At 37.5% G+C, this 25,744-nt stretch overlaps 3 protein-coding genes and 1 pseudogene across 3 annotated transcripts; 3 read left to right on the top strand and 1 right to left on the bottom strand.

Annotated features, from left to right (window-relative positions):
• Nucleotides 1–98: 98 nt before the first annotated feature.
• Nucleotides 99–3,614, top strand: LOC145216416 (L-xylulose reductase-like). The gene is made up of 7 exons (XM_080084501.1): nt 99–269; nt 406–503; nt 731–885; nt 1,302–1,344; nt 1,539–1,703; nt 1,932–2,049; nt 2,520–3,614. The coding sequence occupies exons 1-7, from the start codon at nt 218–220 to the stop codon at nt 2,630–2,632; spliced, it is 744 nt and encodes a 247-aa protein (XP_079940627.1). The 5' UTR covers nt 99–217; the 3' UTR covers nt 2,633–3,614.
• A 1,070-nt stretch (nt 3,615–4,684) lies between these two features.
• LOC145211297 (uncharacterized) lies at nt 4,685–10,345 on the top strand. Its single transcript, XM_080080033.1, has 8 exons — nt 4,685–4,723; nt 6,459–6,507; nt 6,615–6,689; nt 7,250–7,291; nt 7,369–8,682; nt 9,025–9,081; nt 9,753–9,988; nt 10,163–10,345. Exons 1-8 carry the CDS (start codon nt 4,685–4,687, stop codon nt 10,343–10,345), a joined length of 1,995 nt encoding a protein of 664 aa, XP_079936159.1.
• Nucleotides 10,346–13,626: 3,281 nt separating this feature from the next.
• On the top strand, nt 13,627–25,741 carry LOC145205621 (uncharacterized). Its single transcript, XM_080078496.1, has 14 exons — nt 13,627–13,754; nt 13,854–13,883; nt 14,620–14,957; nt 15,486–15,609; nt 17,282–17,377; nt 20,222–20,330; nt 20,466–20,610; nt 21,819–22,000; nt 22,640–22,811; nt 23,238–23,308; nt 23,735–23,891; nt 24,146–24,319; nt 24,536–24,674; nt 25,206–25,741. Exons 1-14 carry the CDS (start codon nt 13,691–13,693, stop codon nt 25,355–25,357), a joined length of 1,953 nt encoding a protein of 650 aa, XP_079934622.1. The 5' UTR covers nt 13,627–13,690; the 3' UTR covers nt 25,358–25,741.
• Nucleotides 17,402–19,728, bottom strand: LOC145207101 (uncharacterized; annotated as a pseudogene).
• Nucleotides 25,742–25,744: the final 3 nt, after the last annotated feature.

Raw genomic sequence — 25,744 nt, 5'->3', positions numbered from 1 at the left:
ATGCAATTTAGGCACTTTCTAATACTAAATTAAATCAAATTTAAATGCATGATGAAAAAAATGCGTTTTTATTATTGTCGAGCAAACCTGTTTTGCTTGTAAAATAAATGGCAATGCCTGAAGTAATGCTTGACTGCACACGCATGTTGCACTTTGTGCAAAATTTTTCCATTGCCGATTTGTGTACCACTGTAAAATCAGTCGAGTAATTTTTAAAATGAACATAAGATTCGACGGGAAGCGTGCCCTAGTGACAGGCGCTGGAAAAGGTAAGATGAAACTTTTTTTTTAGATTTAGCCCTAGAATTAGTGCAACCCAAATGCCCATTGACAGGTGCAAAAAATGTTAGCAATTGCAGCATACATGTGTATTTGTAAGAGTCTTTGCTTCTCGATTTCATACAGGTATTGGAAGAGACGTTGTAAAAAAGTTGGTGGAATGTGGAGCTGAAACAATTGCTCTCAGTCGCACACAATCTGATCTGGATTCATTAAAGCAAGAGGCAAGAATATACTTTACAGTTTTACACTGTCATACTTAAAGTTCTTTTTTGGAAAAATGTGTGAATTTAACAAATTCACAAGCAGATGGTTATACAATACACTATGGACAGAAACAAAACCAATACCCAGAACACCTTTGTTGATTTGTGGGGGCTTGTTGTCAGTCCACAACATCTGAAAATGACAAAAATGGTTTATCTAATATATAATCATATTGTTTTTTCAGTGTCCTTCTATAATTCCTGTCCTGTGTGATTTGGCTGACAGTGAATCTATCTCAACAGCTTTGAAGGATTGTGGACCCATTGATTTACTTGTTAACAATGCAGCAATTGCAATTTGTGAATCTTTTTTTGATGCAAAGAGAGCTGATTTTGATAAGTAAGTGGACAAGAAAGAAAATAATGATTCCATAAGAAAATTATATTCTGCCAATTGTGTATTCGACTGCGAAATGGACTTTCTAAAATTGTAGATTAGTGTGATGCAAAATATTATAAAGTTTTTGACTCAAAGATTTTTTTTCAAAACTGCTCCAAACAGATTTGGGGCTTAAAAGAGTATTATCAGCTTTTTGTACCCCTTAAGGCATGCATCACAATGTAGATGGTGACAGCATAAACAACAAAGACTGATCGCTAGACTGTTCAGCACAAATATTACAAAGTTGTTGACCCAAAGATTTTTAAATATTTTTATGTACCTAAAGCAACCAAACAAAAAATACATTTCAAAATTAAATCAAAAATTCAAAATAACTTTTGAAATATACCAGCTAAAAAAGCTTTATGTTGCAGAACATTTGATATCAATGTCAAGGCTACAATTGTAGTTTCTCAGGTAAACAATAGTCATTGTGAACTTTTGTTAATGGAAACTAAAATAAAACTCCCTTTAGGGGAAATTGTTACAAAGACTCTTGCAATGTATATTGAAACTTTGTAATAAAAACTTACTTTTTGTGGTTACTACTGAGCTGATTGACAATTGAAATGTAATGTTTTCTGCTACTTATCCAAACTACTTTGACACAGATTGTTGCAAAAGGAATGATTGAAAGAAAGGCTGGTGGCAGTATTGTCAATGTTTCCAGTCAGGCTTCGTTGAGAGGATTAAAGAACCATCTTATTTATGCTGCCAGTAAAGCTGCTGTCGATTCTGTGACAAGGACCATGTCCCTTGAGTTGGGGCCCCATAATGTAAACCGTATTTATTACCATTATTTTTCACATGAGCTCATTTTTTGGACTTTAAAGTTTACTTTTAAGTTTTTGTTGTCAAAATTTTACCAGTTATTTTTTTTGTGTCTTATAGAGTACATATTGAGATTACTTTTCAATCAAGCCAAACTCATTTCTTCCATTACATCTTTTAAAATCCAATGGTCTAGTACTCTAGTTAATAACTGTTTTTTATTTTTTCATTAGATAAGGACAAATGCTGTAAACCCAACTGTTACTAACACAGCCATGGCTAAAGTTGGTTGGAGTGATCCTGTAAAAGTCAAAGCAATGACATCATTGATACCACTTGGTAGATTTGCAGGTAAACATACAATTACAACAATAAAAAAGTATTAATATAAAAGCATCGAACCAAAACATAAAAAGATGTAGACAGTACACACCATTTTAACATATTAGGTTGCTGCCAACAAAATTGAGTGCCTTAAGATTTAGCTCATAAGGCTGATCTCTTGCCACCAGCTGCACTGATGAGACCCTATAGATTAAAACAGTGTTCACCATCTGCAGCTTAAAAAACAACTTTGAAAATATGCTTTATTCACATTCAAATGATATTAAGACAAGAAAAAAACACATTTGCATTTTTTTTTAAAACGGAACACGATTCTTGGTTAAAAGCATGTAACAATTTTTAACCATTATTTAAGTACTGTAGAATTTACCCTAAAAAAGTTGTATTTAATGCATAAAAGCGTCAATAACCCAAAAGGTTTTGCGAATCACATGAAAGCGAAGAACTTTAAAAGTGTTGTGATTTCTATGTTTCAGAGGTCAGTGAAGTTGTGTCCGTGATTTTGTTTCTGCTCAGTGATTTTTCAAGTATGGTTTCGGGATCATGTGTTCCAATTGATGGTGGTTGTGTTGCAAGTTTGGGCACTTAATTGCACAATGGTGCCCAAAATTTGTGCATGCCTATTTTCAAATTTCTGCAGTAATTGTCAACTTGCAATTTCACTACACTAGCAGTGTATTGTTTTGGGCCAAATTTTAGCACATTTGTAATTTTCTTGCATTTATGTTAAACATTTCTGTTTTTTGTAGTTTTCTTGGTGGCATATTATATAGGGTGCTTAATAGAAGAGGCATGCTTTTGTAAATTAGGTTACAACCAGTGGTGGGATTCAGCCGGTTCGCACCCATTCTATAGAATTGTCTCATGAAATTTTATGAGATCAGCAAACCGGTTTGCATTACTGGTTACTGTCAATGGACTTTTTATAACAGAACCAGCTGAAAAATATGACTTTTGTGATAGAACCGGCTGACAAAAAGTTTAAGTCCCACCACTGGTTACAAACTATATATTAAAAAACTAAATCCTTGGTAACTATGGGTTAGTAGAGATTTGTTTGGAGGGAAGGTAACTAATTAGTGACAAAATATACGCTTGTGATGATTTAAGAGTCTTTTTGACTGATGTTGTAAAGCAGAAACAACCGTTAACATTTGAATGCACTTATGACTACTATACTGTATTTACATTTTGGTGAAGTTTGCAAATAATGTATCTAATACCTGACAATCCAATGTTGCGTACTTTAATGTACTAAAAACAAATCACTTACCTCATCTGTTTTTGTGATTGTGTTTCAATTTTTGTACAGAAAAACACTCATTTTGGCTTGTGTTTAACAACAATTGGCTAGTACCACTATATACGTTTATGATTTTAAAGAAAATGTGGCTAAAAAACCAAGATTTGTTGCGTTTTGGCATGTCTTTACTCTTGTACATTTGAAGTAATTTTTATTTTGTGCAATTGTATTCAATTCTGGTTGTAACAATCATGTTTTTGTAATGTAGTAGTATCATTGCTTTTGTGTTGCAAACTAAACTGCAATAAAGAAAAGCCTGCAAACCTCACATCAATTTGCCTGGTCTTCTCTCCAAACAGAACAGATTAAGCCCAACATAACACAAGCAGCAAATAAAGTTCAAACTAGTAAAGCCGCTTGTCAAAATCTATCTGTAAAGCGTTGGTAGGAAATAAAACGCAGGTTTTTTGTTTCTTCCAGTTTTATATCGTATGCCGTGTCGCATTGTGTTGCTGATTCTCTTCAGGCGCTTAACACATTAAAACGTATTTTTTTAATGGGCTATTACAATTTCGAGGCATTACCGTTTTGTCCACTTCAGTTCAGACCAATAATCGGTAAATCATTTGTGTGCCAAACGCCTCTGTTTGCCCAAAGTAAAACATACGTTTTTATGTCAAAAGACGTCGGAAATGTTTCAAAATTCTTTGGTTCATAATGCCGAATATTCGGTTTCGGCCCGAAAGTAATTAGGCCGATTTGGGACATCACTAGTTTAGGCGAATTGATTCGGCTAAGCAAAGTGTGAGGGCAAACCGAAGTTCGGTGTATTCCTATGATGCACCGGGCAGCAGCGATTTTGGATTTTGAAACGAATCAACACCGCCTTTATTTGTCACATGATTTTGAAACCAAATTGTTTTCTACTATTTATAAGAAACTATGCCAATGTTATCAACCGTAGGGCGATCAAAACATCAAACACACTTTGATGGGACTCGTATTTTTAACTGTTCACAACCTAATTATAGTTAGAACTTGCTGCCGGTAAAACCTGCAAAGATTATGAACTCACATTGTATGCCATCAGTTTCGGTTCCGCAAATAAAAGGGAACACAATTGCACAAGCACGACAGCAGTAATTTAGTCAAGCGGAATCGCTAAACGCATGTCAACAAAAAATGGGTATTTCAGTGACGTTTTTTGTTTGCTAGGTGCGGCCATTGTTCTTTGTTGGTTACGGTTGAATAAGCCAACATACCTGGAAAGGGAACATTTGCCTGTTAGGTGGATTACTGGATTGCTGTTTTCACTATTCAACCAGAATAAGAGCAATTTACACAATTCTAGTGTGAAATATTGTCTTCAACAGCATTATAGTATCAAGTACAATTAAGATGTCTGAACAAAAAGACGTAGAATCTGTAACAAGTGAGGTAAGTCTGTTTTAAGATCCCTTTGTTGTTCAATTTGTACATTCCTTTTAAAGTTGTACTGGTTTAAACAGGCTTTCGGGTAAAAATTGGAAACTTTTTGTGTAGTTCAGTGCTCTTCAACCTTTTTTTCTGTTGTATACCTTTTACAATTTTCAAGCAACTTTGTATACCCTGCAGGGGTGCACAACCTTTTCAGTACGATGGCTGCATCGCAGATCCATATTTTGATGCACAGATTCATTGAACAGTACGCTGTTTAGTCTTGTCTGTCTATGATGTCATAATCTATATTGTGACGCTTGTGGTGGCTGTTTTTGGGTATTGTTTGCAGACAATCGGCGTGCAAAAATCTGACGCGTCTGTTTACTAGGCTTGTAATGCCCTTTCCAGTCCCACTAAATCTGTTTAGAGCAGTTTGAAAATCAAAATATTTAGCAAAAGAATTTTATTTTAAATACATGTACTAGCGGCCGTGACGTAAAAAAACTTTGATGTTACATTTTGGATTACAAGAGTGTTCATCTCAATCTGCGAAACAAGCTTGAAATTAAATTGGCTATCACGCAGGCACCATTAGAAAGAGTTTACGACGCGGCCGTCACTGCAAAAAGGTTGTGTACGCCTGTGTTAGGCCCAGGAAATTCAGCACACAAAAGTGTATAGACGTAAGAAGTTAATTCAGCAATTTTGATATAATGTGGTCTTGACTTGTAAAATACCCCCTATATCAATTAATTTTTGTTTATTTGAGGTGATCTCAAAAAGATCGAAAAATCTTTATCCGTACCTATAGATATTAATGACATTTTTCGCAATCCTTTACTCCAGGAAAATTAAAAGCAAAATCTCTCCAGGTATGTGCTTTTTGCTTCATAATTCAGATTACTGACGCAACAGTCCCAAACTGATGGTGATGGGACGAGTATCCGGTACTCGGTATCGAACGATTTCAGTGGTATCTATTCTCGTACTCGGTGTTGAAATATTTTATCTTAGTTTTCGATACCAACGTTCGAAACCCAAGGCCGATTTACACCATAAGAATACGAGCAACTTTTTGCCAATAGTTGCTTCGGACAGCACAAAATCGGGAAAAAGTTCCGCCAGGTTACCTATATTTTTTTCGCTATCATGTGGAGAATACATTTTTCTGCAAGCGCCTGAACCCCGGCCACGGCAGATAAATTAGCCAGTGATACACAACTAAGTACAACACGATTTTTAAGTACTCGGTATCGTAAGTATATACATGTGGTACTGGGTATCGGTACTCGCTTCAAAACCTGGTATCGTCCCATCACTAGAAACTACTAATATTCACAACAAGCAGGTCAGTCTTACATAATTCAGGATGCAATGCCGACCTGCATTTCATAAAAACGCAATAGTGACCTTTAGTAACACTGATCTCAGCTGTATTCCCTTCGTATATACCTTTCTTCAGTTGTATACCCTAATTTTGATGCGGTATACACTTGGGTATACAGTATACCCGGTTGAAGAGCACTGGTGTAGTTTGTTAGTTGATTTATTTGGTTCTTAAAAATGCGTTGTGGAGCATAGCATTGTGGTGTGTGTTGGACCAATAAAGTGACCTCAACAAATAAAAGACTTAATAAAATAAACAAACAACTAGGCTAGACCAAGAAAATTACGCAATGCGTACTAATGCGACGTTTGAGAACAAATTTACACTGTGCTGTCCGCAAATATCATCTTTTTTATACATCCACAGTTGCAATTTTCGGTGCAAAATGACCAAGCCCAATCTTCTTCCCAATCAGGTTTGAAATTACTATAGTACTGCTTGTTTAAAATGTCGATATTACGATATTTGTGGCTTATGTAAGGTTACATAAAATATAAAACCACTTTGTTTTGACATTTTTAGCCAAATCTGTTGTTGGAAATATTTCACAAAGTTTGTTTGTTAACTCAACTTTAAACATCGTGGGTGGCGACCAAAGTAAGGTTTTGTTTTTACATTTGTTTGCATGCAATTTGAAGGGCTATAGCGTCAGAGCGCTTAATGGTGTTGTAAAACGCGCAATTGTATATGAGTTTAGAGACAAAGGTTTTATTACATATGTTCTCTCTAGTTAACCATTAACGAAAGAGTCGTTCCCACGTCTTTAAAATTTAGTCAATATGTGCCTTTCGCAACACGGCTGCCGTTTGCTTGCCATGTAAGCTTTGGCACAGAAAAGATAAATCCAAGTCGAAACTATTTATTTCGCAGGTGTTAATTTAACACATTTTTTTCGACAAACGTGCTTACATCCTCCACTTGGTCATTGCTCTTGGAAACTGGATACTTACAAAACATTTACAGAGCCCGCCATGTTTTTTATCGTAAAAGTTTACAACAAAAATTTCTATTTTACAACTCCTTGTAATATCAAAGAAGACTCTTGCTTGATTTGTGACAGGTGGCGATGGATAATGCGCGCTGCCCGCCTCCTTTGTATGGCACAATAGTAGTTTACTCGTATATTCTATCAATAATTAACCAATTGTTTTGTACAGACGTCCACCACACCAGCAAGCCTTGCGACATGAAATCTGAAGGTAGACTACCGCAGACAAATATGCGTAATGTCCCCCTCAATCTTATTGGTATGTAAAACAAAGTATGTGACTTACAGAGGTTGAGCTTCAAGAAGCTGCAGTGGAAATCCAAAGGCATCAGCTGAAAGATCTTGAACCTGACGTTGTTCTTTGTGACCCGACGTTGAATCAAGCCGAATTTCCCCAAATCCATCCAAAAATGGCAGAGATTGATATCTTCGACGAAGAGGTGCCACAGGAAGAAGATTTGGAGCCATCAACGAGCAGAAAAGTAAAACAAAAGTTTAAGAGCATCGGACCAATCCAATTCGAGAATATATTTGATCTTCTGATGAAATTTCGAATCTTAGCTATAGTTGGTCCCCCAGGTTGTGGAAAAACCACTTTGTCCAAAAGATTAACAAAGTCCTTAATCTTCCCAAATGTTTTTGTGATTCTCATTAGATTTATGCATTTGGGCTACAAAGGGACACTCACAATCCAACAACTTTTACTTGATTTCCAGTTTAGAGATGTAGATCAGTCGGTCCGTGATAATGCGTTTAAATGGATGTTAAATAACAAGGACAAATGTGTTTTTGTATTTGACGGCTACGATCAGTGGAGCTTTTCCCTTAAAAATGAAAACCCTCCAAAGGTATCATATAGCATTGAGTTATCAATGCAACAACTTATAGCAAATCTTTGCTGTGAGAATTTTTTCAAGGAATCCAAGATTATTTTAACGAGCCGACCTCATTCTATTCTCTCCCTCCCACCTATTTTTCGTCCTAAACGTACAGTTTCTGTCGAAGAACTTCCAACAGAAGGTGTGAAAACATTGTTTTGTCATTTTGCTGGGGAACACGGATGTGAATTGTTTCAAAACCTAAGCACCAAAACTCCTCAGTTTATTGAACTTTGCCGCAACCCACTTCTTATGCAGTTTATTATCTGTGCCAGTTTGGAGAAAGGTTGGGCTCAAGTACAAACAATAACTCAGGTTTTCAAAGTGGTTCTTGAAAAAATTCATGGACTTGCCTTAAAAGGAAATCGTGACATTCACACCATTTTAAAAGGAGTTAGTAAAATGGCATACGAGGGAATGCAACGCAAATCCGTTGTGTTTACTGACAATCATCTAACAAACAACGGTCTTGATTGTGTAAATGTCCAAGACATTGTGATTAACGTATCACGACGCCACAATATATTTGAGGGCGAACAATCGTACTTTTATTTCGTGCATCAAATGTTGCAGGAGATGTTTGCTGCTGTTCACATCTGTAGGTTTATGCCCGAAGCAGATTTCGACCAAGTAATTCACCAGGTGGTCAACGAAAGTCGCTGGGGAATGGTTCGACGCTTCGTTTGTGGACTTTTGCTCGGAAATGGAAACGATAACAATAAAGGTAATAAACGCATGTCCATAGGATTTTTTAAAGTAACGTCAGACGGAACGCAGGCCAACGAAAGACGTATCCAAACAATGTATGCAAAAGACGGAAACGCCTATTCTATGTTAAGTAGGATACTAAAAACAGGATAAACACCTATGATGCGCGATTAATTTCGCATTATAACCGTACTCTGTTGATATACATCTTTTGCATCGCGGTTGCTTGCCACATTCCGCTTACTAAAATCGTATGCCACAAAAACTTTCTTCGTAGGCTATGTACGTAATGCACTCTTCCATTTTTCGTTCTTTTACCACTTTACTTTTTACTTGTAATTGCGTATATTTCTTTTAGGCAGAGTCGAAAAGTTTCGCGACAGCCTCCTCAAAGCCAAAAGAGTTAGGCTTATAGGTAAGATCGAGTTTGTTTTAAAATCATTTTTTTAAAAACATGTTTTTTTATCAGTGAATTCTATATCTTGTTCTAAGCGGTCCAAGTGATTTTACAAAATCCATCGAAAGCATTAAATTAAGGAACAAAACAGTGTAAAAACTGTGTTGGTAAATTTTATTGTTCCATTAGTTTCTGTAAACCGAAGCAAGGCATGACATGTTTTAGGGCTTTAGTAAAATGATTTGTGTGCTTGCTTTAAAATTTACATGTTGAGTTGGTAATTTTTGACTGGTGTCAACAACCTATAAACGGTCTTAAACAGGAAAGCATATATTCCATCTTGAGTTAACCTATATGTAAGTGGTGAAAAAAATCGACATAATATAATTTTTAAAGCATCATCGTTTTGGACATTTTAACTTGTTCGCAGGCAGGAAACCGAAGCAATCTGTAAACCAACTTAACTTAGATTATTATACATTACTATTATCCTGTTGTAGTAATACTATTGTTTTTCTAAATAAAAAAAACTTACGTGTTATGTTCAAAACATCACTTGAAACGTTTCAGCCGATTTTTTCGACAATACTGACGAGACTTTAGTTTTGGTTCAAACCGAGTTTAGCTGATTCGGTGTATCACTGGTACAAAGACATGTAAATGCCCACAGTTTGGCAATTTTGTTGCAGATTTTTTGATGGATATGCAGGAATGCTCAGAGGTTCATAAAGATTTTCTTGCGAGTCGTTTTCCTCCGAGCTTAAATTTCGGCCACACCCTTATATCATCCACTGTAGCACATGCCTTGGCTGAAATCCTCCCAAGATTGAATCGACCAGTTAGCACACTGGTATTTGAGTATTGCTACTTAAACCCGGACTCACTGAAGTTGATTTGTGATGGTATAGTGAAAATGAAACACGAGGTTTGTCATGCCTCGTAATATTTCTGTTTTGGATATGTCACATTTTAGTGTTTGTAAAAGTTATGGTCAAGGAAACATTGGTTGCTCCGCGTTATAAAATACAATTACAGATTTTCTTTAGTTTGACTTACAAAATATTATGTGACAACGAACAGTCAAAAAACCTTTGTTTAGATTGAACTTCTTGATCTGAGTGACAACTATTTTGGAGATGCCGGGATCGAAAGTATTTCTGGTTGTTTACACAAAGTGAGAAAGTTGTGGCTTTGGAACTGCAACATTTCTGATACTGGATTGGCATTTCTGTGCAACAAGGTTAAAAACCTGCAAAATGAAGTGAGAGGTTTTAGTATTTAAACAAAAACTTAATTACATACTCATTACACCTTTGGGCAGTGCCGGATTAAGGGTCTGCTGGCCTGTAGGCACATTTTATAAGTGGCCAGAAAATCAGGGTTGCCAACTAAAAAATTTGAATTATCAGTGTTGCAAAATCCTAAAGTGGCCTGAATTTTTGACTGGCCTGTAGGCACGTGCCTACTTTGCCTAATGGTTAATCCGACACTGCCTTTGGGTAACTTATAACGTGACATTTAGCTATTTTTAGGTATAGTATAGCTACCATCACCATACCTTCCAACAGACCAACTTTTAGCTAAATTGCGATAGGTGGCGCAAACAGCTGAATTGTTATTTTAGGCAAAGAGAGGGCCTTACCCCTAATTACTTAGGACCAGTTGTCAGCATCTTTAAAGATATATTGTTTTAAATCGATGTTAGTGTTCTTCGGGTCGCCTTTCGGAATTTAGCTTAATATAAAGGGGTGTCATGATGGTGTTGGTGGATTTTCCCTTTTTAGTAAAGCATTGAAAAATTAAAACTCATTGTTTCTCTGTAGAATAAACCCATGTCGACCCGGAACAAATTTGGAGACGTGTCCAGCTTTATTTCTCGTTGTTTAAACACAGTGATACTCGAATCTAATTATTACCAAATTTCTGGCGAAGAACAGTTTTTCTGTAGAGAGTTACGGAAAAAAAAATCTTTCGTAAGATTCTTTGCTGAAATTGTGGATAAAACAATTTGTATTTTTAAACAATATGTATATTTTTGTTTGTATTTTTCAATGCTTTGTTTTTCAGTTGTCCCGGAATCAATATGTTTTCTCCCCAATTCCAGAACACATCCAGGATAAAATATTTGACAAAGACAACATTTTTTGGGGACTGTCGGTACGAGGTACTTGTTGTGCATATTTATTTTTTCGATTGTTGCAAATTTGGTTAAATGTTCAATTAATTACAGGAGGAAGAAAGAAAGACATTTCTGCATGTTTGTTATTATACAGTTACCGGACCACCACTCTTTTCTTTAATAAGAATATTTCGCCGCTAGGACGGTTTTCTGTTTTTCCTTTTTAGACGCTGCAGCCAAACGTTATTTATACGTCAACTCCAGTTAACATACATTCGACGTTAAGTTACTTCCAATATTACATTATAAATACGTTAAATTGAAAGTGATTGAAAATGTTTTTATATCACGTATAATGGCGTTTTTTAACATTCAAGTTTGCACGTTGTTTTGCATCTCAATTTAAATTATTTTGGTGTATTTGATGTACTGTATGGTGTACTGTATGGATTTATTTGCTTTAGAACTTTTCATTTTTGTTTCACATCTTTTCTTTGTGTTCGTGCGTTGATTAAGTATGTAGTTCCAATAAGTAGTGATGCACCGAACCTGCCTTAAAAGGTTCAGGCCGAAACCAATTGTTCACACCGAACCTAAAATCCCTTTTATAGTGGATGTTTTGAGCTAAACATTGAGTTGTTGATGTAGTTGTAGAAGCTTATTAATGACACTTTAAAGCAACTTTTACAATAGATAAGCGGAACATACAATAAATTGTTAATTAATGGTGCTTTGCGATATTGAAAATTAATATATCAATTTCATTCACGCAAGAAGTTCGGTTTCAGTCGAATTTTCAAAAAAGTTCGGTCCGAAACCGAAACGTCGACAAAACGAAATATTCGACGTGGTCAAATCGACTGATATGGCCAGGGGTGTACAGCCTTTTCGCTAAGACGGCCGCATTGCAAAACCGTATTTCATCAACTGCCGCCAAGTGTGTTCCTCTTTTTATTTGTATATTACTGATGTAAATTAACAAGTTTGTTCATATATGAGATTCATCTAAAATCTAAAAAGAGGCAAACTTTAGTTGATCCAAAGGTTAAGCTAAGCAGACTGGCGTTGAGTCTTAATTGTCTGTGACGTCACTACCTATGTTGTGACGCTTAGGGTTCCCTTTTTGCATCGTTTCCCTACAATAGGCGTACAAAAAATTTAACGCATAACTACTCGATTGTTAATATTTTTTTCCAGACGTACTATAATTATTTAGCCCAATTTTAAAATTCCAATGTCAAGCAAAAACCTTTTATTTGTGGCACGGCCGCCAGTCCATGTATTTTAGTATACATGTTTGCGGCAGCATAAATTCGTCTCCGCGGCCGCATTTGGCCGTAGGGACGAAAGTTATGTACCCCTGGACCATATCTTACTTGATACACCCTATCAAATGACATTAATGCTACTCACTACCAAGGTGCGTTTTTTGACATCCAAAAAAAAAACTACCATAAGCGTAAGGTTTGTTGTTCAGGACGCCTTGTGTAGATTAATATCTACTTTCAGACACCATAGGATGGGATTTTTGAAGATAAATCTTCATTCGTTTAGAAGTGTAAACAAAACACGGGGACACTGGTAGCCGTTGGTTAAATAAAGACTTGTGATGCGGCCGTCAATTTATAACTAAAAATTTTCGCACCCCTGGTCTATAGCGTCGGTTTACAACTGGAAACCGCATGCAAAGCTACTTCTTAGTGGTGTTTACCTGGCGGTATGTTGTTTGTTTCGGCACAAAAGGAGATTTTCGAGACGACAATTGAATAGTCATTTGATTGTTTCCGTTACACTCATTCCGCTTGTTAGCGTACGTGCAGCAGCCCTCTGTCAATTCCTACCTGTATTAATACGCTGTTGTTAGTAGTTGAGAAAAACGGTTAGGCGGTTGACTGTGTAATTAAAAACTAGTTAAAACGACAGTGCAATTACTCTTATTTAACTTACTCAGGGGGGCACAACCTGCGGCTGTGAACATGTATATCAAGATATTTGTACTAGCGGCCGTGACGTAAATACGATTCTTTTGCTAAATATTTGGATTTCATGACTGCTCTAAACAGTTGCTGAGGGGCTGGAAAGAGTAATTCCAGCCTAGTAGTCATCTGTGTCAGACTTTTGTACGCTTATTGTGTTCAAACAATGCGAAAAAAACAAGCATCACTGTATAGATGATAAGTTAAGACTTACGGTCAGGCTGTTCCGATCAAAACTGTGCATCAAGTGATCAATTAATTAACGCTTTTCATGCGCCATTTGACGGTATGCAAATGGAGTAAATCGTTGTTGTTTTTCGCATCAGTAATTGTAAAACAAGGATCTGCGATGCGGCCGTCATACCGAAAAGGTTTTGCACCCCTAGACAAACTACTTAATGGCACCTATACACCCTTTCTGTCTAGATTAAAGTTTTCTAAAAACATATTGTTGTCAAAAATAGGTTCAGTTGTAGTTTAATTCAATTCAATAAGTGTTCTAAACGAGATAAAGTAATACAGTTACGTCACTATGCTGCTATGTATGCTGCTTATGGCGTCACTGTTGCATCTAGGGCATTGTGGGTTTGATCCAGGTTCGTATTTTAATGCTAGGTATATATAAATTGATACAAATAAATATTTGTAACTTGCTATTTCAATAAACAATGTTTAATCTTTTTTTAACTTTTCAGAGGTCATAACTGGTGACATCGGTGGCTTGGGTAAGTGGTTTCTACATCTGAAATACACAAGATCACTTAGCCTTAGATTTGTTACTAGGTTTGCCTATTGCCCAACACAGAGGTCGGCAACCTTTTAAACGCTGTATGTCAATATAATTACTACATCAAAAGCATAATGGTTTGGCGCGCCAAAATATTTGTATGTAATAGTGGTTTATGTGAGCTGACTAGAAGCGCATTAAGTAAGCAGACATACTCGTACAAACTTATATGTAGTGTTTTTGGGACCACTTCATTATAACTAATGCAAAACAAGTAAACAGAAAAATATCTAAATAGTCTTTATGCGTTTTTACTCCTTTACAAAACCTTAACAAAGCTTAACCTTTTTATTGTCGATACTGTAAGAATGTTAAGATACATTAAACCTCGGTTAATTCGACCCCGTTTGGAACAAAAAACTTGTCCTGGTTGGGCGAAGATCTGGATTAACCGATCGAAGCCGTGCCACATTACAAATCATCTGTACCTCAAGTTTGGTCCAGTTTAAACGAAAATCCGGATTAACCGATGTCGATTAGTTTCAGCCTTAACACATAACAAATCATTGGTGCCTCGGGTTTTGTCAGAATTAGGCAAAGGCCCGGTTAACCTAATCCGGTTTAACCGAGATTTACTGTATATTATTTGCACAATTCAACAAAACCATACCATTTTGTACAAAACGAAGCCGCGAATCATAACCGTTTAAGGTACCATAACAATTAAATTACAGAATTGGAGTTCAACGGAACAATTTACTTTATCGCCGAAAAATACCGTGATTTTCTGGAGGCTTCGTTTTACTGCAATAGATGGGGTGGAAAACTGGCTACAATTCCAAACCAGGAAGTATTCGATTTCCTGAAATATGCCATGGGAATTCAATACAGGGATTACGACACCTACATTGTTGGCATCATGGGAGATGAGATACAAAAAGCACTGGTGGAACTAACTGCGCTTCCCGAATTTTACTACAACTGTACAGCTGATCCGGACTTGTGTAAATATGCCGGTGCAGGGCCACAAGACATTAATGACACTGTGTTCGATCAAACCTGCATTTTTATGGTAAGATATGTAGACCTTATAGTTCGGCTATTAAAGGTGTATAACATGATCAGGCATTCCACTTTTTGGGGATAATTTAGGTTGTTTTTTATTGTTAAGGAAAAAAATATAAAACTGCATATAAGCTGTTGCTGCCAGGCATAGTATCAACTTTATAGCTCTTCTGGAAAAAGTAGAATATAAAGTAAAAAAAAAATATTATTAGTAATAGAATACTGAACGCCATAAACCCAAATAAGACAATGGGTCAAATCGCCGATGGATTTTTTTAACACGTTTGGCTGAAAAACTTAAATTAGATTACGGAAAGATTTAAGACGACAAGAGTGGTAATTGTGAGCTAGGCTAAAGCCCCAAAAATGAATGATTCAAAACCAATTTAAAATATGTAAGACGTTCATACTTAGTTGTTCTATTTCGCAAGATCATTGCCGTCACATAAGCGTTCAAATTAATCGATACCGTTCAACACGTTTGAGTGAATTGCCAACGCCAGGGCAATGGATAAGCAAGGTCTTATTTTTTTAGGGAAATTGCAACAGCACGAAATACGTTGACATCGACGGAAACGACGTAACTTTTTTGCCCTGGATTGTGAACATGGAAATGTACATTAACATGAACCAGTGTGTTCTTATGGACGTCTACGATTGTAAGTAAACGACAAACTTTTACTTCTGATTGACATAGGTTGCCCATAGCATACAAAACAGGTTGTCAAAATTTCACTTTACAAGTTTATGTATCATGCCTAACCTTGGGAAGGTTTGTTTGTTGTGTGTTTTCAGTCTCCCTATATTATTTTGCTAGTTTCGAAAGTCTTATTGAGAAACTGTCGAAACGCACGATCTTTGCTAACATAGGTGGTTAGTTTTTAGGACTCCCTCGACTGGTCCCGCCAAACGTTCCCTCCCCAGTTGTGTTTAGCTACAATGCGCCAAACTCACTTTCCTGTAAGACCCAGTCACATAACGCAGGGGTCACCAAACTTTTTTCACTGCGGGCCGGATAAGTTTAGATAATTGTTCGCGCGGGCCGCATAGTTTACATGCCCTAGCGCCGTCTTTCCAAACTTAGCCCTCAAGGTGATTTTTGTAGGGGCGCCAAGATTTGGTCTTTCTACAATCCCATTTAAAATCTAGTGATCCGACTGTTAAACTGTACAGTTAGTTTCATCTTACGAGCAATGCTTGTGTATTACGTCACAGGTAACAAAAAAGGCAATTGTTTGCGCACAATTAACACTTGTAGTCTTGTCTTTGACGCAACAAACTGGCTTTGGATCAATCCTGGGAGTTGCAATCCTATGAAATTAGGTAATATCAATTCTAAATATTGTGACAGGGCAACTTTAGTAAGGAGTAGATCAATTTGTAAACGTTACAAAGTTATTAATACGACTTTACAAATCAAAAGATTTCGTCGCGGGCCGGATCCGGCCCGCGGGCCGTAGTTTGGTGACCCCTCACATAACGCTTAAAAATACGGTGTAGCTGCAGCGCTTAAGCCATTATCCACCAATTGTGCCTTTTGTGCGCTCCAAGACGTTTTAACTTTGCGCAGTTATTTCCGGCTTGGTGATTGTTTTAAGGTTATTGTGTCGCTGTGTGTTATTTCACTGAGCGAAATAATATTTAGAAATCTCATCTTCAATACACACGATCGTCCACCGCGCGTTTCATTGTACGTTTTGGAGTAAGACTTTATTCTGCATGAAGCGGAATAGTGCATAAAGATTTGCTGAATGAACAGTTGTGCACCACAACTTATTAATTAGTTTACACATCCTGTGCTGTGCACTAGTTTATTTGTCACAAGAAAGCGAATTTTAAATGTAAATGTGTCAATGAAATAATTTATAGATGCATACACCAGTTTTTGTTTAAAAAAATGGGCCCACACCAAAGTCAGACCCCAAAAGCCCGGCGCGAGTTATAACTTTGAGTAACTGCTTGGGTGGTTTGATTTCTGTACTGAATGTGTTTAGATTTTTTAGAAGTAAAAACATGATGATTTAACTTTGCTTATAAATAACTGCTGTTTAGCGAATATCGAGACGATTTTTCTAACAAATTACTTTAGTTGGGTTTTACAAACGGTATATCAATTAAAACGGTTATGCGCTTAACCGATAGAATAACAATTTGATTAATTTTGCGCAATTTAGATTGATACGAATTCGGTTAATCGCAATATCTGCTTAACTACACACCGAATTGCAACCGTATCCTGTTATTAGTTACAAATATCCAGTAAGTCGCATAAAAAAAACAAGTTAGGTTACCAAGAAACATCCATACAGTCCCTTATCTTCCATTTTGCAGGCGAACATTTGGATGGGTGTCACTACGCAGAATTTTATCCTGACGACTGCTCTGATCCCCAAGAATGGGCGTTTATATGTGAGAAACCCGAATCAGGTAAAATAAAATGAAGAGAGCCGGTTAAAAATGATCACCAACTAGTATTTAAAGTAGAATTGGCAGTACAAAAAACACAAACAAAATGACGTCATGTTTAAAGTCATGACGTCATCAATTTTTGAAAAATTTGATACCCAACAACTTTTTCAAAGAAAGTTATAGTCTATCTCTTATGAAAGTAATAGTGTACCAATGTTTATGGTTGTCACAAATATTCTAGACCGCCCCATGATAATATCCCACGACCCAATTACCACGCATCACGGGTAATGTCTGTACGTCTAGAGTCTTTCGTTGCAGGCGCTATTGTGTTGTCATTGTTGTAGTGTCCCAGTTTTATCGCTTCGCCGTTGCAGTGTCCATTGTTTTATCTAAAGGAAATCGTCACGGCATGTTAGCGCCTTTTACCCTTTTCATTGTTGCATCAGCTTTATCATAGCGCCCATCTAACGATAAGAGATAACATAACAGAGAAGAAGATAGAGATAACTGCGAAGTAGTGCTGGATTGTTGTTTTGGTTGTGGTTGGACGTGAATAAATGTAAAAGAAGAAGTTTGCTGTCGATCAGAGTACACGAGCGTTAGCTGTTAAGGAACTTCCGATAGTCAGTCCCAAACTTTTGCGTACCCGTGAAAACGGGAACGTGACATCTCAACCCCGTTTTTAAAAGGAGATTTTCCTCGAACATGAAAATCTCGCGCAATCTTTCACAAATGTTCCTGCAACCCGGTGCCAACCGAAGATCTTTGCTTGCCGAAGGTGTTGCTTTTTCCATCCACCGATTTCTTTCGTTGCCTTTTCCCTGCATACGTCTGCACCGAAACCACGTGTGGAAATCCCCCCGGAAGTGACATGGCTTCGAATCTCGGAAGGATGATTCCGCACATTCGTCAACTGACTGCATGGGCTGTTTCATCTGACGGCGGGTTGTCACGGACGACAGAACACGGATACATGCGCTTTGTATATTGTACTCACTGGTGGGCGATACAACGAGACTGTCATCAGTTGGTTTCTCGAGAACCTGTTGCAATGAATTAATTGATATTCTCTCATCCAGTGTTTGCACCTCAACACCAGGGCGATTTTGAACCAATTCTTGATCTTGTTCATTGATGGCAGCGTGTGCTATGCCGCTCTGCTTTGTCGCCGTCCTCTGGTTCGAAGAACCCGTCTCGTCTCCCTCCACCGAATGCAACTGCGATTTGACCAGCTCCTGCGATAACTCAGCTTCTTGCTTACTGATTACCGTTTCATTCTTCAGCGTCACTCATCTCCACTTCCGTTTCAGCGTGACCTTGCGACAAGTCCGTTTGCTCGTCTAGCGATTTGACTTTTTGCTCCACTGATTCGCACATTTCCGTCCTCCCAACAGAAGTTGTCAACGGCCGTTTATTCATTGGCCCTGGGATGCGCCCTTGCTCATCTTCCACCAGATGGGCACGATCCAGGTAGACATTCTTGTTTGTTTTTTCTCTACGGCGGTTCATAGCTTCCAGCTCAAGCTCTAGCTTCTTCATAGCCAGTTCGTGCTCGCGGACTTGTTGCCGCTCTTCCCTTTCTTGTTTTCTTTGCTCATCTTCACGTTCAGCGTCGGCCTCAAGTTTCCTCTGCTCGATCTCCAGTCTCTTTCGCTCAGTCTCGGCTTCACGGTTAAGTCTCCTTTCCTCACGTTCTTCTTCCTTATTTATTTGCTCATCGACGTATTGACGCAAGTCTTGGTCAACCAGTTTTCCCGCCTCCACATAACGGTTTATAGACATCATTGCCGATCTTACAGGGGTTAGTGTTCAACTTCGCGTTTTTAAGTCAGTATCCCGGACGAGCCCCCAGATGTCACGTTCCCGTTTTCACGGGTACGCAAAAGTTTTGGGACTGACTATCGGAAGTTCTTTAACAACTAACGCTCGTGTACTCTGATCGGCAGCAAACCTCTTCTTTTACATTTATTCACGTCCAACCACAACCAACACAACAAACAAACAACAATTCAGCACTACTTCGCAGTTATCTCTATCTTCTTCTCTGTTACGTTACGTTATATCTTTATGGTTAGATAGGGGCGCTTATATATCACGCGTTTACAATTATTGAACGAAAAAAGGCGTTAATTCGCTGTGACGATTTCCTTTAGATAAACAATGGTGATTGGCACCTCGTAACAGCGCGAACTGATAAATTGGCACATTAAACACAAACAAAAGAAGTGATGGTGTGAAACGGCCATTCGCAACAAAAAGGCTTGACCCACACAGTAAAACTCCAGCCGTTTTGGGATAACGTCGCTTGAGAACTGGGTGGCAGGATATTGTCATGGGGCGGTCTAGAATATTTGTGACAATGGTCTACCCACGGACCCTCGAGAGCGCGAAACGCAGGTCGGAAACCACTGCATTAAATAATTTTTTTCATCAAAATGTATGTGTCGATTGATTGGGTGGTCCTCAGCATGATTATAAATGTAAATTGTAGCATATTACGATAAACAGTTGTACACTCCTGCCTTTGGATTTTTTCTAACTAGTAAAAAAACGTATTTTCACTTTAAGGTATAAAGGTTTGATTTGCTTTGTTTACCTATCGATACATGGTAAAGCATCAATCAGGGTGAAGTCCAAAAATAACGAGTTTTAGTTTAGGTCGCACCACATCATACTTCCGTTATGAAGTAAATTTTAGAACCATTAATATGAAAAGCAACGCACAGGCTAGAATTATTTTTTGCTGCGTTAGATAATTCTCTTGCATTATTAAGTTACGTTTCAACAAAGGTAATTGCATGCGTTTGAACTTTTTACCTTTAAATTCATAAAGTGTTGAATTGTTTTGGCTTTTTACAGAATGTCCAACAGTTATGGAAGCACCTTCTCTGGAAGAGACAGATGAAGATTACTGGGAGGATTTCTTTGGTCTGGAAACTTATTGCGGCTACAGTTACGTCAGAGTCGTGTAAGCTTTTCATATTTTCTATTCGAATAAGAAAATTCAAGTGGGTACATAGTTTTAGACTTAAGTTTAAAAAATCGTACAGGTCAATTCAAACGTATTTAACATGTTTCTTTTTTGTAAACTGAAATTATGCAGGGTAAACGAATGTGCAAAGCGCTACTTAGATTTAAGAAACATCCGCTTGGGGGTAAGTTTTGAACCGGGAGAGTTTTGTGCCGCTGCGTTCGGAAATGTTGTGGAAACCAGACTTGGAAATGGGACCTGCTCAGCGGAGGGTCGGGTCAGTTGTTTTTCTATTATCTTTTAAAGCGTACTCAACTCAAAAAGTTCCTCGTTTTTACAGTAGTTCTAATGCAGAGGTTCCCAACCTTTTTTGTTACATTCCTCCCTTTGCCCATTTTCGAACTATTCATTCCTCCCCATAAGACGAAAAACAAATATAACATAAAAAATTATAGCAATTTGAAACAGACCTTATAATTAGGGATGTCCATTTCAGAATCCTTTACAACCAGTTCCAAATGTGAACCGGCCCAAATTATAATGGAAAAAATAATGTAGGTACGAAAATATTCCAATGTAATTTTTTTTACAGTTTTTGTGAAATTCCTCCCCTGAACTCATAAAATTCCTCCCTAGGGAGGAATTTCTCCCCGGTTGGGAACCGCTGTTCTAATGCAAGCATGTCCATCCAGAACCTTTATAATTATCTTTTAAATGATGGAATACATTACGTTCAGTTTAGTTCATTTCACACAGTGGTCGGCAATCGCCGGTCCGCAAGGAGTTCGTTTCGAGCCGTATATTTTTTCAGGGTAAATGCTTTAAAACATTTTGCCTATGTATCCCAGGGATGATATCCTAATGTAGTCGGTTTTATTCCAAGATATTTGTAGGTTTTTAAAATCGCGTCCGCGATAAAAATTTCCGTTTCAAAAACGGTCCACAACGGAGTTGCAAGTCGGGCCGGGTTCGGGCTTAGATATTTGTGAGAAAACGGGCTGACTATGTTCCGTGTCCGCCATTTAAAAAAAAATCACTCAGCTAAGTAACAAGTCTCTGGCTTTGACCTAATGCCCACCCTACTCTAAAACGTATTGTTTACCCCATTGTCTATTATTGTTCATTGTGTTTGTTGTCTTTCTCGTTTTTCCTTTTTATCCTTTGTTGCAAGGCTTTCGTGGATAGGCCTGTCAATCAAAATTTCGGGCCCAAACGGGCTTCTCAAAAACGTTTTGGGTTCGGGCCGGGCTTCGGGCTGACACTTTCGGGTTCGGGCCCGCTTGCAACTCTGGTCCACAATACAAAAAAGGTTGCCGACCCCTGTTTAAACACACATTAGAAATTGCTTAAATGTCGATACAACCAACAATCTTGGCTTACGTATAAGCACCTGGCTATCATTAAAGCCAGTGTTGCTTGTCTTTTTGACACATAAACCAAATAAGCGCAAACCTAATGCTTGCTAAACTTACGATGTTGGTGCAGGTATTTGGTTCTAGGTTGATCTACACCTATTACATTTCGGGGGAATTTGGTGAATTCCTGCCACCAGGTCCAGGGGATTTTATTAGCCGAGCTACGCCGATGCGGACGAGCTTTAACTGCATATACAAAAGATTTAAAGTAGCCGAACTCAACCGAAACGACAGAGTACAAACTTATAGAAGGTTGGTGTTGGTATGTTTTTGTGCCACTCGAAAAAAACCCTAACAATGGACTATAGATGGGATTGTACGAATGAATCTGTTAAATTGTAATTTGACCCAAGATACAAATTCGGTTTGCATTTTATATTGTGCTTCAACAACGTTATAAGCACATCAAGTAGCGAGCGCAATTAGTGTGTAGAGGTTAAACGCACTGTAACCGTACGGCCATTTCAAAACGTTATGCGGTGAAGCTCTCAATAAACCGTATTTTACGTACTGTGTGTAAACCCAACCAAGGCGTAAATCAAAAAGTGAACTTCAGCAACTAAGAGTCAATATTGCAAAAATCTTTTCTAAATTTTGACAAATACAACATACATTGTACTCAAACATGTAATATCGTAATTGTTTATTACCCGCAATGGACTATAAACTCTTTAAAAATCACAACTATTTCAACGACGGTGTAGCTGCAGCGTGTTTAGTCATGATTCACCAACTGTGCCCTACACCATTTTGCGCTTTATAACGTTTCAACGTAGCGCAGCTATTTCCGGCTTGGTGATATAGTATACTGCAATTGCGTCGCTACTTTCATGCTCTCTAAACGAAATATATCCAATGTGATTCATTTAATTGATTTTAACAATTTAACAGGATTCGATTTCAAAATCACACTGGAACGATCTCAGAGATCACTTTGGAGATGGGAGCGTTTTCAGACTCAGGCTTTACAAACGACTTAGCATCAGACCCGTACCCAGAAGTCATGGCCAACTCCCCGCTTTATTTCCAGATCAGTACAGCTAACGATTTGGTCACCTTGAGGGTGAGTTTTCTGTGTCAACTATCCCATTGTTAAGCACGACTTGACACGCTTTTATCTGTTACACAACAATTGGCGACCTTGCGTGTTGAATATTTAACTTTTGGGCCCGACTTTACACTATGTGTCAGTATTTTTTGTAAATATATTTAACTAGCTAAGTAGCTAGTTGCTGGACTTAACCTAATATCAAACAGCCCCAAAACGGCATGTTTAAGACCATTGTCTATTGTGCTTGTTGTTTTTAATCTTTTTTGTGACCCCTTTGGTTTGAACTGTCAATTAAACTTTTGGGCCTAAACGGGCTGCTCAAACCGGTTCGGCTTCGGGCTCGAATTTTAGGCCCATTTAAAACTCGGAACTGAAGATTTGACGCTCATTTTAAAACCTGTCCTTGTTACACTTTACATTACATTACCTATTTCGCAGGCCATCGCTTGTTGGGTCTCACTAATACCGAGTCCAACAATGACCAACCCACAAGAAATTCTAGCAGAAAAGTAAGTTTAAATAAATTTAAATGTTTTGTGTTGCAATAACGGTGCAGAATATCAACCGCTAGGTTGCGCAACTTGGTTGTCACTGTGGCCCAATGGCGTAGAACCAAATTTTGGCAGGCAATTTCTTTAAGATGAAAGACTAAAACGAAGTGACTCTATACAAAATGCTTTAAAACATACAGTTATACAACCAAAAATGTACATGGTTAGTTTTTGGAACTTTCAAGCTTGCGAATGCTTGGACTAGCAATAAATGGTATAAATCTCCTGATATTAATGCATTTTCGCCTTTCTTTGTAAGGTTACGTTTATAATAATTGGTAAATTATAACAAAACAATGCTGTATATGTAGTTTGCCTGCTGAACAACAAACTTTACACTTAACTAATTGAAAACATACAGGCTCACCTTTTTGTGTTTATTAGCTGCTCATTCAGTGTTGATGTGTCAGTTATATCCAACAACGCAACAAACATCCAAGCTTCCTTTCCTGCATTTGTGTTCACTGACAGTCCATTAGATCCAATTTACCTCCATTGCACTGTACAAGCATGCCCAGCTGATACAGGCTGTCAAGGCACGGTAAGCGCACAATCACAACGTTCTTTTGCAACAATGGCTATTGTTACGCGCAAGGTGTAAAAGCACCAATTTATCTGCACGTTTATCTTCAGGCAAAAAGCGCCCGGCAAAGCGATTTTGGTTATCCAACATTTTAACATGTTTTAAACAGATCCTCTTGTTTTAACAATACGTTTTGTGCTTTTAGCTAAGCATTTTTCAACAACATAATTGTGGAAAGAAATTACCTTCAAATTTGAACCTTTTGCTTTTAGGATTGTCCTGAGGCAAAGAGAAAACGTCGTAGTGCTGACACAGACAACCATCAAACACTTTCTGTTGGACCAATTCAGGTTATAGGTGGAACCGGTCGACATTTTTTTAAGGACTCGTTCCGTACTTCGCAGCAACAAGATAAACAGGAAAGAAAAAACGCCATTTGCCGTCAGGTACCATACCAAGTATTTTAAATTTTGAGCAAAAAAGAATTTACTTGCGAAATGAAAAAATGAATAGTATATTATTATTAAAACTTGCACAAAACAACAAAAAACTGTAGAAAAACTACACTCAGTTTCAACGTTATAAATAATTAAGTTTCTAAAGGGTTTTATTTGATATTGGATTCATACTTAAGGTGTTTATGTTTGTTTCAACTTTGGTAGAAACAATGTGCTTACGAGTGCAAAGCTCTAGGGGACAAAGCGGTTTGTCTGTGCCCGCCTGGAAAACAAATTGCACTTGACGGGAAAAGTTGTGATGAAATAGACGACAAAAAATACTGGAATGTTTGGGATGAGGAAGGTATAAGTTGTTCGGGATCCAAATGCTTGTTACAACTGTCTCATTGATATGTACAGCATTATTTTCTACAATTTATTGCATGCATTTTGTGTTTTTCCCTTTTTTATCCACAAACGTGATTTTTACCTTTCAACAGGCTTGTGGCGACTATTTGAATAATGTGCTCACAAAATGTGACTTAAAACTTTGAGCAAATGCCACTCAAGTTAACCAACACAATTGCCGTTTTTTTTCAGTTTTTTGTTAAATCCTCAAGTTCTTTTTCGGAAATATTTTTTGATGCATTCGAAACTAGACCAGTTAAACATATTTTTAAGTACTCGCATCCCCGTCTCCAACTTTTAGTAAAATTTTCAGACTTTTCTATGGAAAATGTAGCCATAAACTTATTTTTGTTCACAAAAAGGTTCATGTGTTCTTTTCCTCCATAACCATTTTGCACTCCGAACCCTTGTTTAAAGCTAATTTATCGTTTAAATAATGTTTAATTTTGGAATAACAAAGTTAATCTCTATTTTCGCTTTTTAACAGCCTACGAGGACAAATTCACTGATGGGGAAGCAAAGAGGGAAAAAATTAAAATGCACAAAGACCTTCAACTTAAAGCTGCTGTTTGCACGTTTATCGCTTCTCTTGTGCTTTGTATTGCATCTTTCCTGGTTTACAACAAGTCTTCTGAGTAAAGAGTAAAAATTGCCCTTGCTATTTCACTTCTGTATGTATAATACGTATTATTTATATGGAGTAAAATAACGTTGTTATGCATAAAGTGTTTTGTTTCTACCACAAGTTTTAAGGAACATTGACCACAGCTTTTTAAAATTACAAGCATGTATCCATAGATTGTCAGCTAGGTGTTTTTAGACGCCCTAGTCCCCCGCCTTAGTATAACAAAATCTTTGACAATTTTTGTCATTGGTCTATAATACGGTTGGTAACAAGCGCGATTGCACGATTGGTTGTCCAACGGTGCATGAAATGTGTCTTAAGCTGTTATAAAAGTGAAAGGGACGCTGCTTTGGGCACAAAATACACTTTTTTGTTTTTGGAAATAAAAAGCAAGAAATGAT

This window comes from Phallusia mammillata, chromosome 1, assembly GCF_965637545.1.
Source record: "Phallusia mammillata chromosome 1, kaPhaMamm4.hap1.1, whole genome shotgun sequence".
NCBI lineage: Eukaryota > Metazoa > Chordata > Ascidiacea > Phlebobranchia > Ascidiidae > Phallusia > Phallusia mammillata.
The sequence above is the reverse complement of the archived record's forward strand: the minus strand, read 5'-3'. Positions and strand labels throughout refer to the sequence as shown.

Bases quoted from the DNA above. Each gene is read 5' to 3' on its own strand.
- LOC145216416 (XM_080084501.1), top strand. From the start codon at position 218: ATGAACATAAGATTCGACGGGAAGCGTGCCCTAGTGACAGGCGCTGGA. The intron at 886-1,301 runs GTAAGTGGACAA...TTTATGTTGCAG, and splicing joins AAGAGAGCTGATTTTGATAA to AACATTTGATATCAATGTCA. The intron at 1,704-1,931 runs GTAAACCGTATT...TTTTTTCATTAG, and splicing joins TTGAGTTGGGGCCCCATAAT to ATAAGGACAAATGCTGTAAA.
- LOC145211297 (XM_080080033.1), top strand. From the start codon at position 4,685: ATGTCTGAACAAAAAGACGTAGAATCTGTAACAAGTGAG. The intron at 6,690-7,249 runs GTAAGGTTTTGT...TGTTTTGTACAG, and splicing joins CATCGTGGGTGGCGACCAAA to ACGTCCACCACACCAGCAAG. The intron at 9,082-9,752 runs GTAAGATCGAGT...ATTTTGTTGCAG, and splicing joins CAAAAGAGTTAGGCTTATAG to ATTTTTTGATGGATATGCAG.
- LOC145205621 (XM_080078496.1), top strand. From the start codon at position 13,691: ATGCTGCTATGTATGCTGCTTATGGCGTCACTGTTGCATCTAGGGCAT. The intron at 15,610-17,281 runs GTAAGTAAACGA...TCCATTTTGCAG, and splicing joins TCTTATGGACGTCTACGATT to GCGAACATTTGGATGGGTGT. The intron at 22,001-22,639 runs GTTGGTGTTGGT...ACAATTTAACAG, and splicing joins AGAGTACAAACTTATAGAAG to GATTCGATTTCAAAATCACA.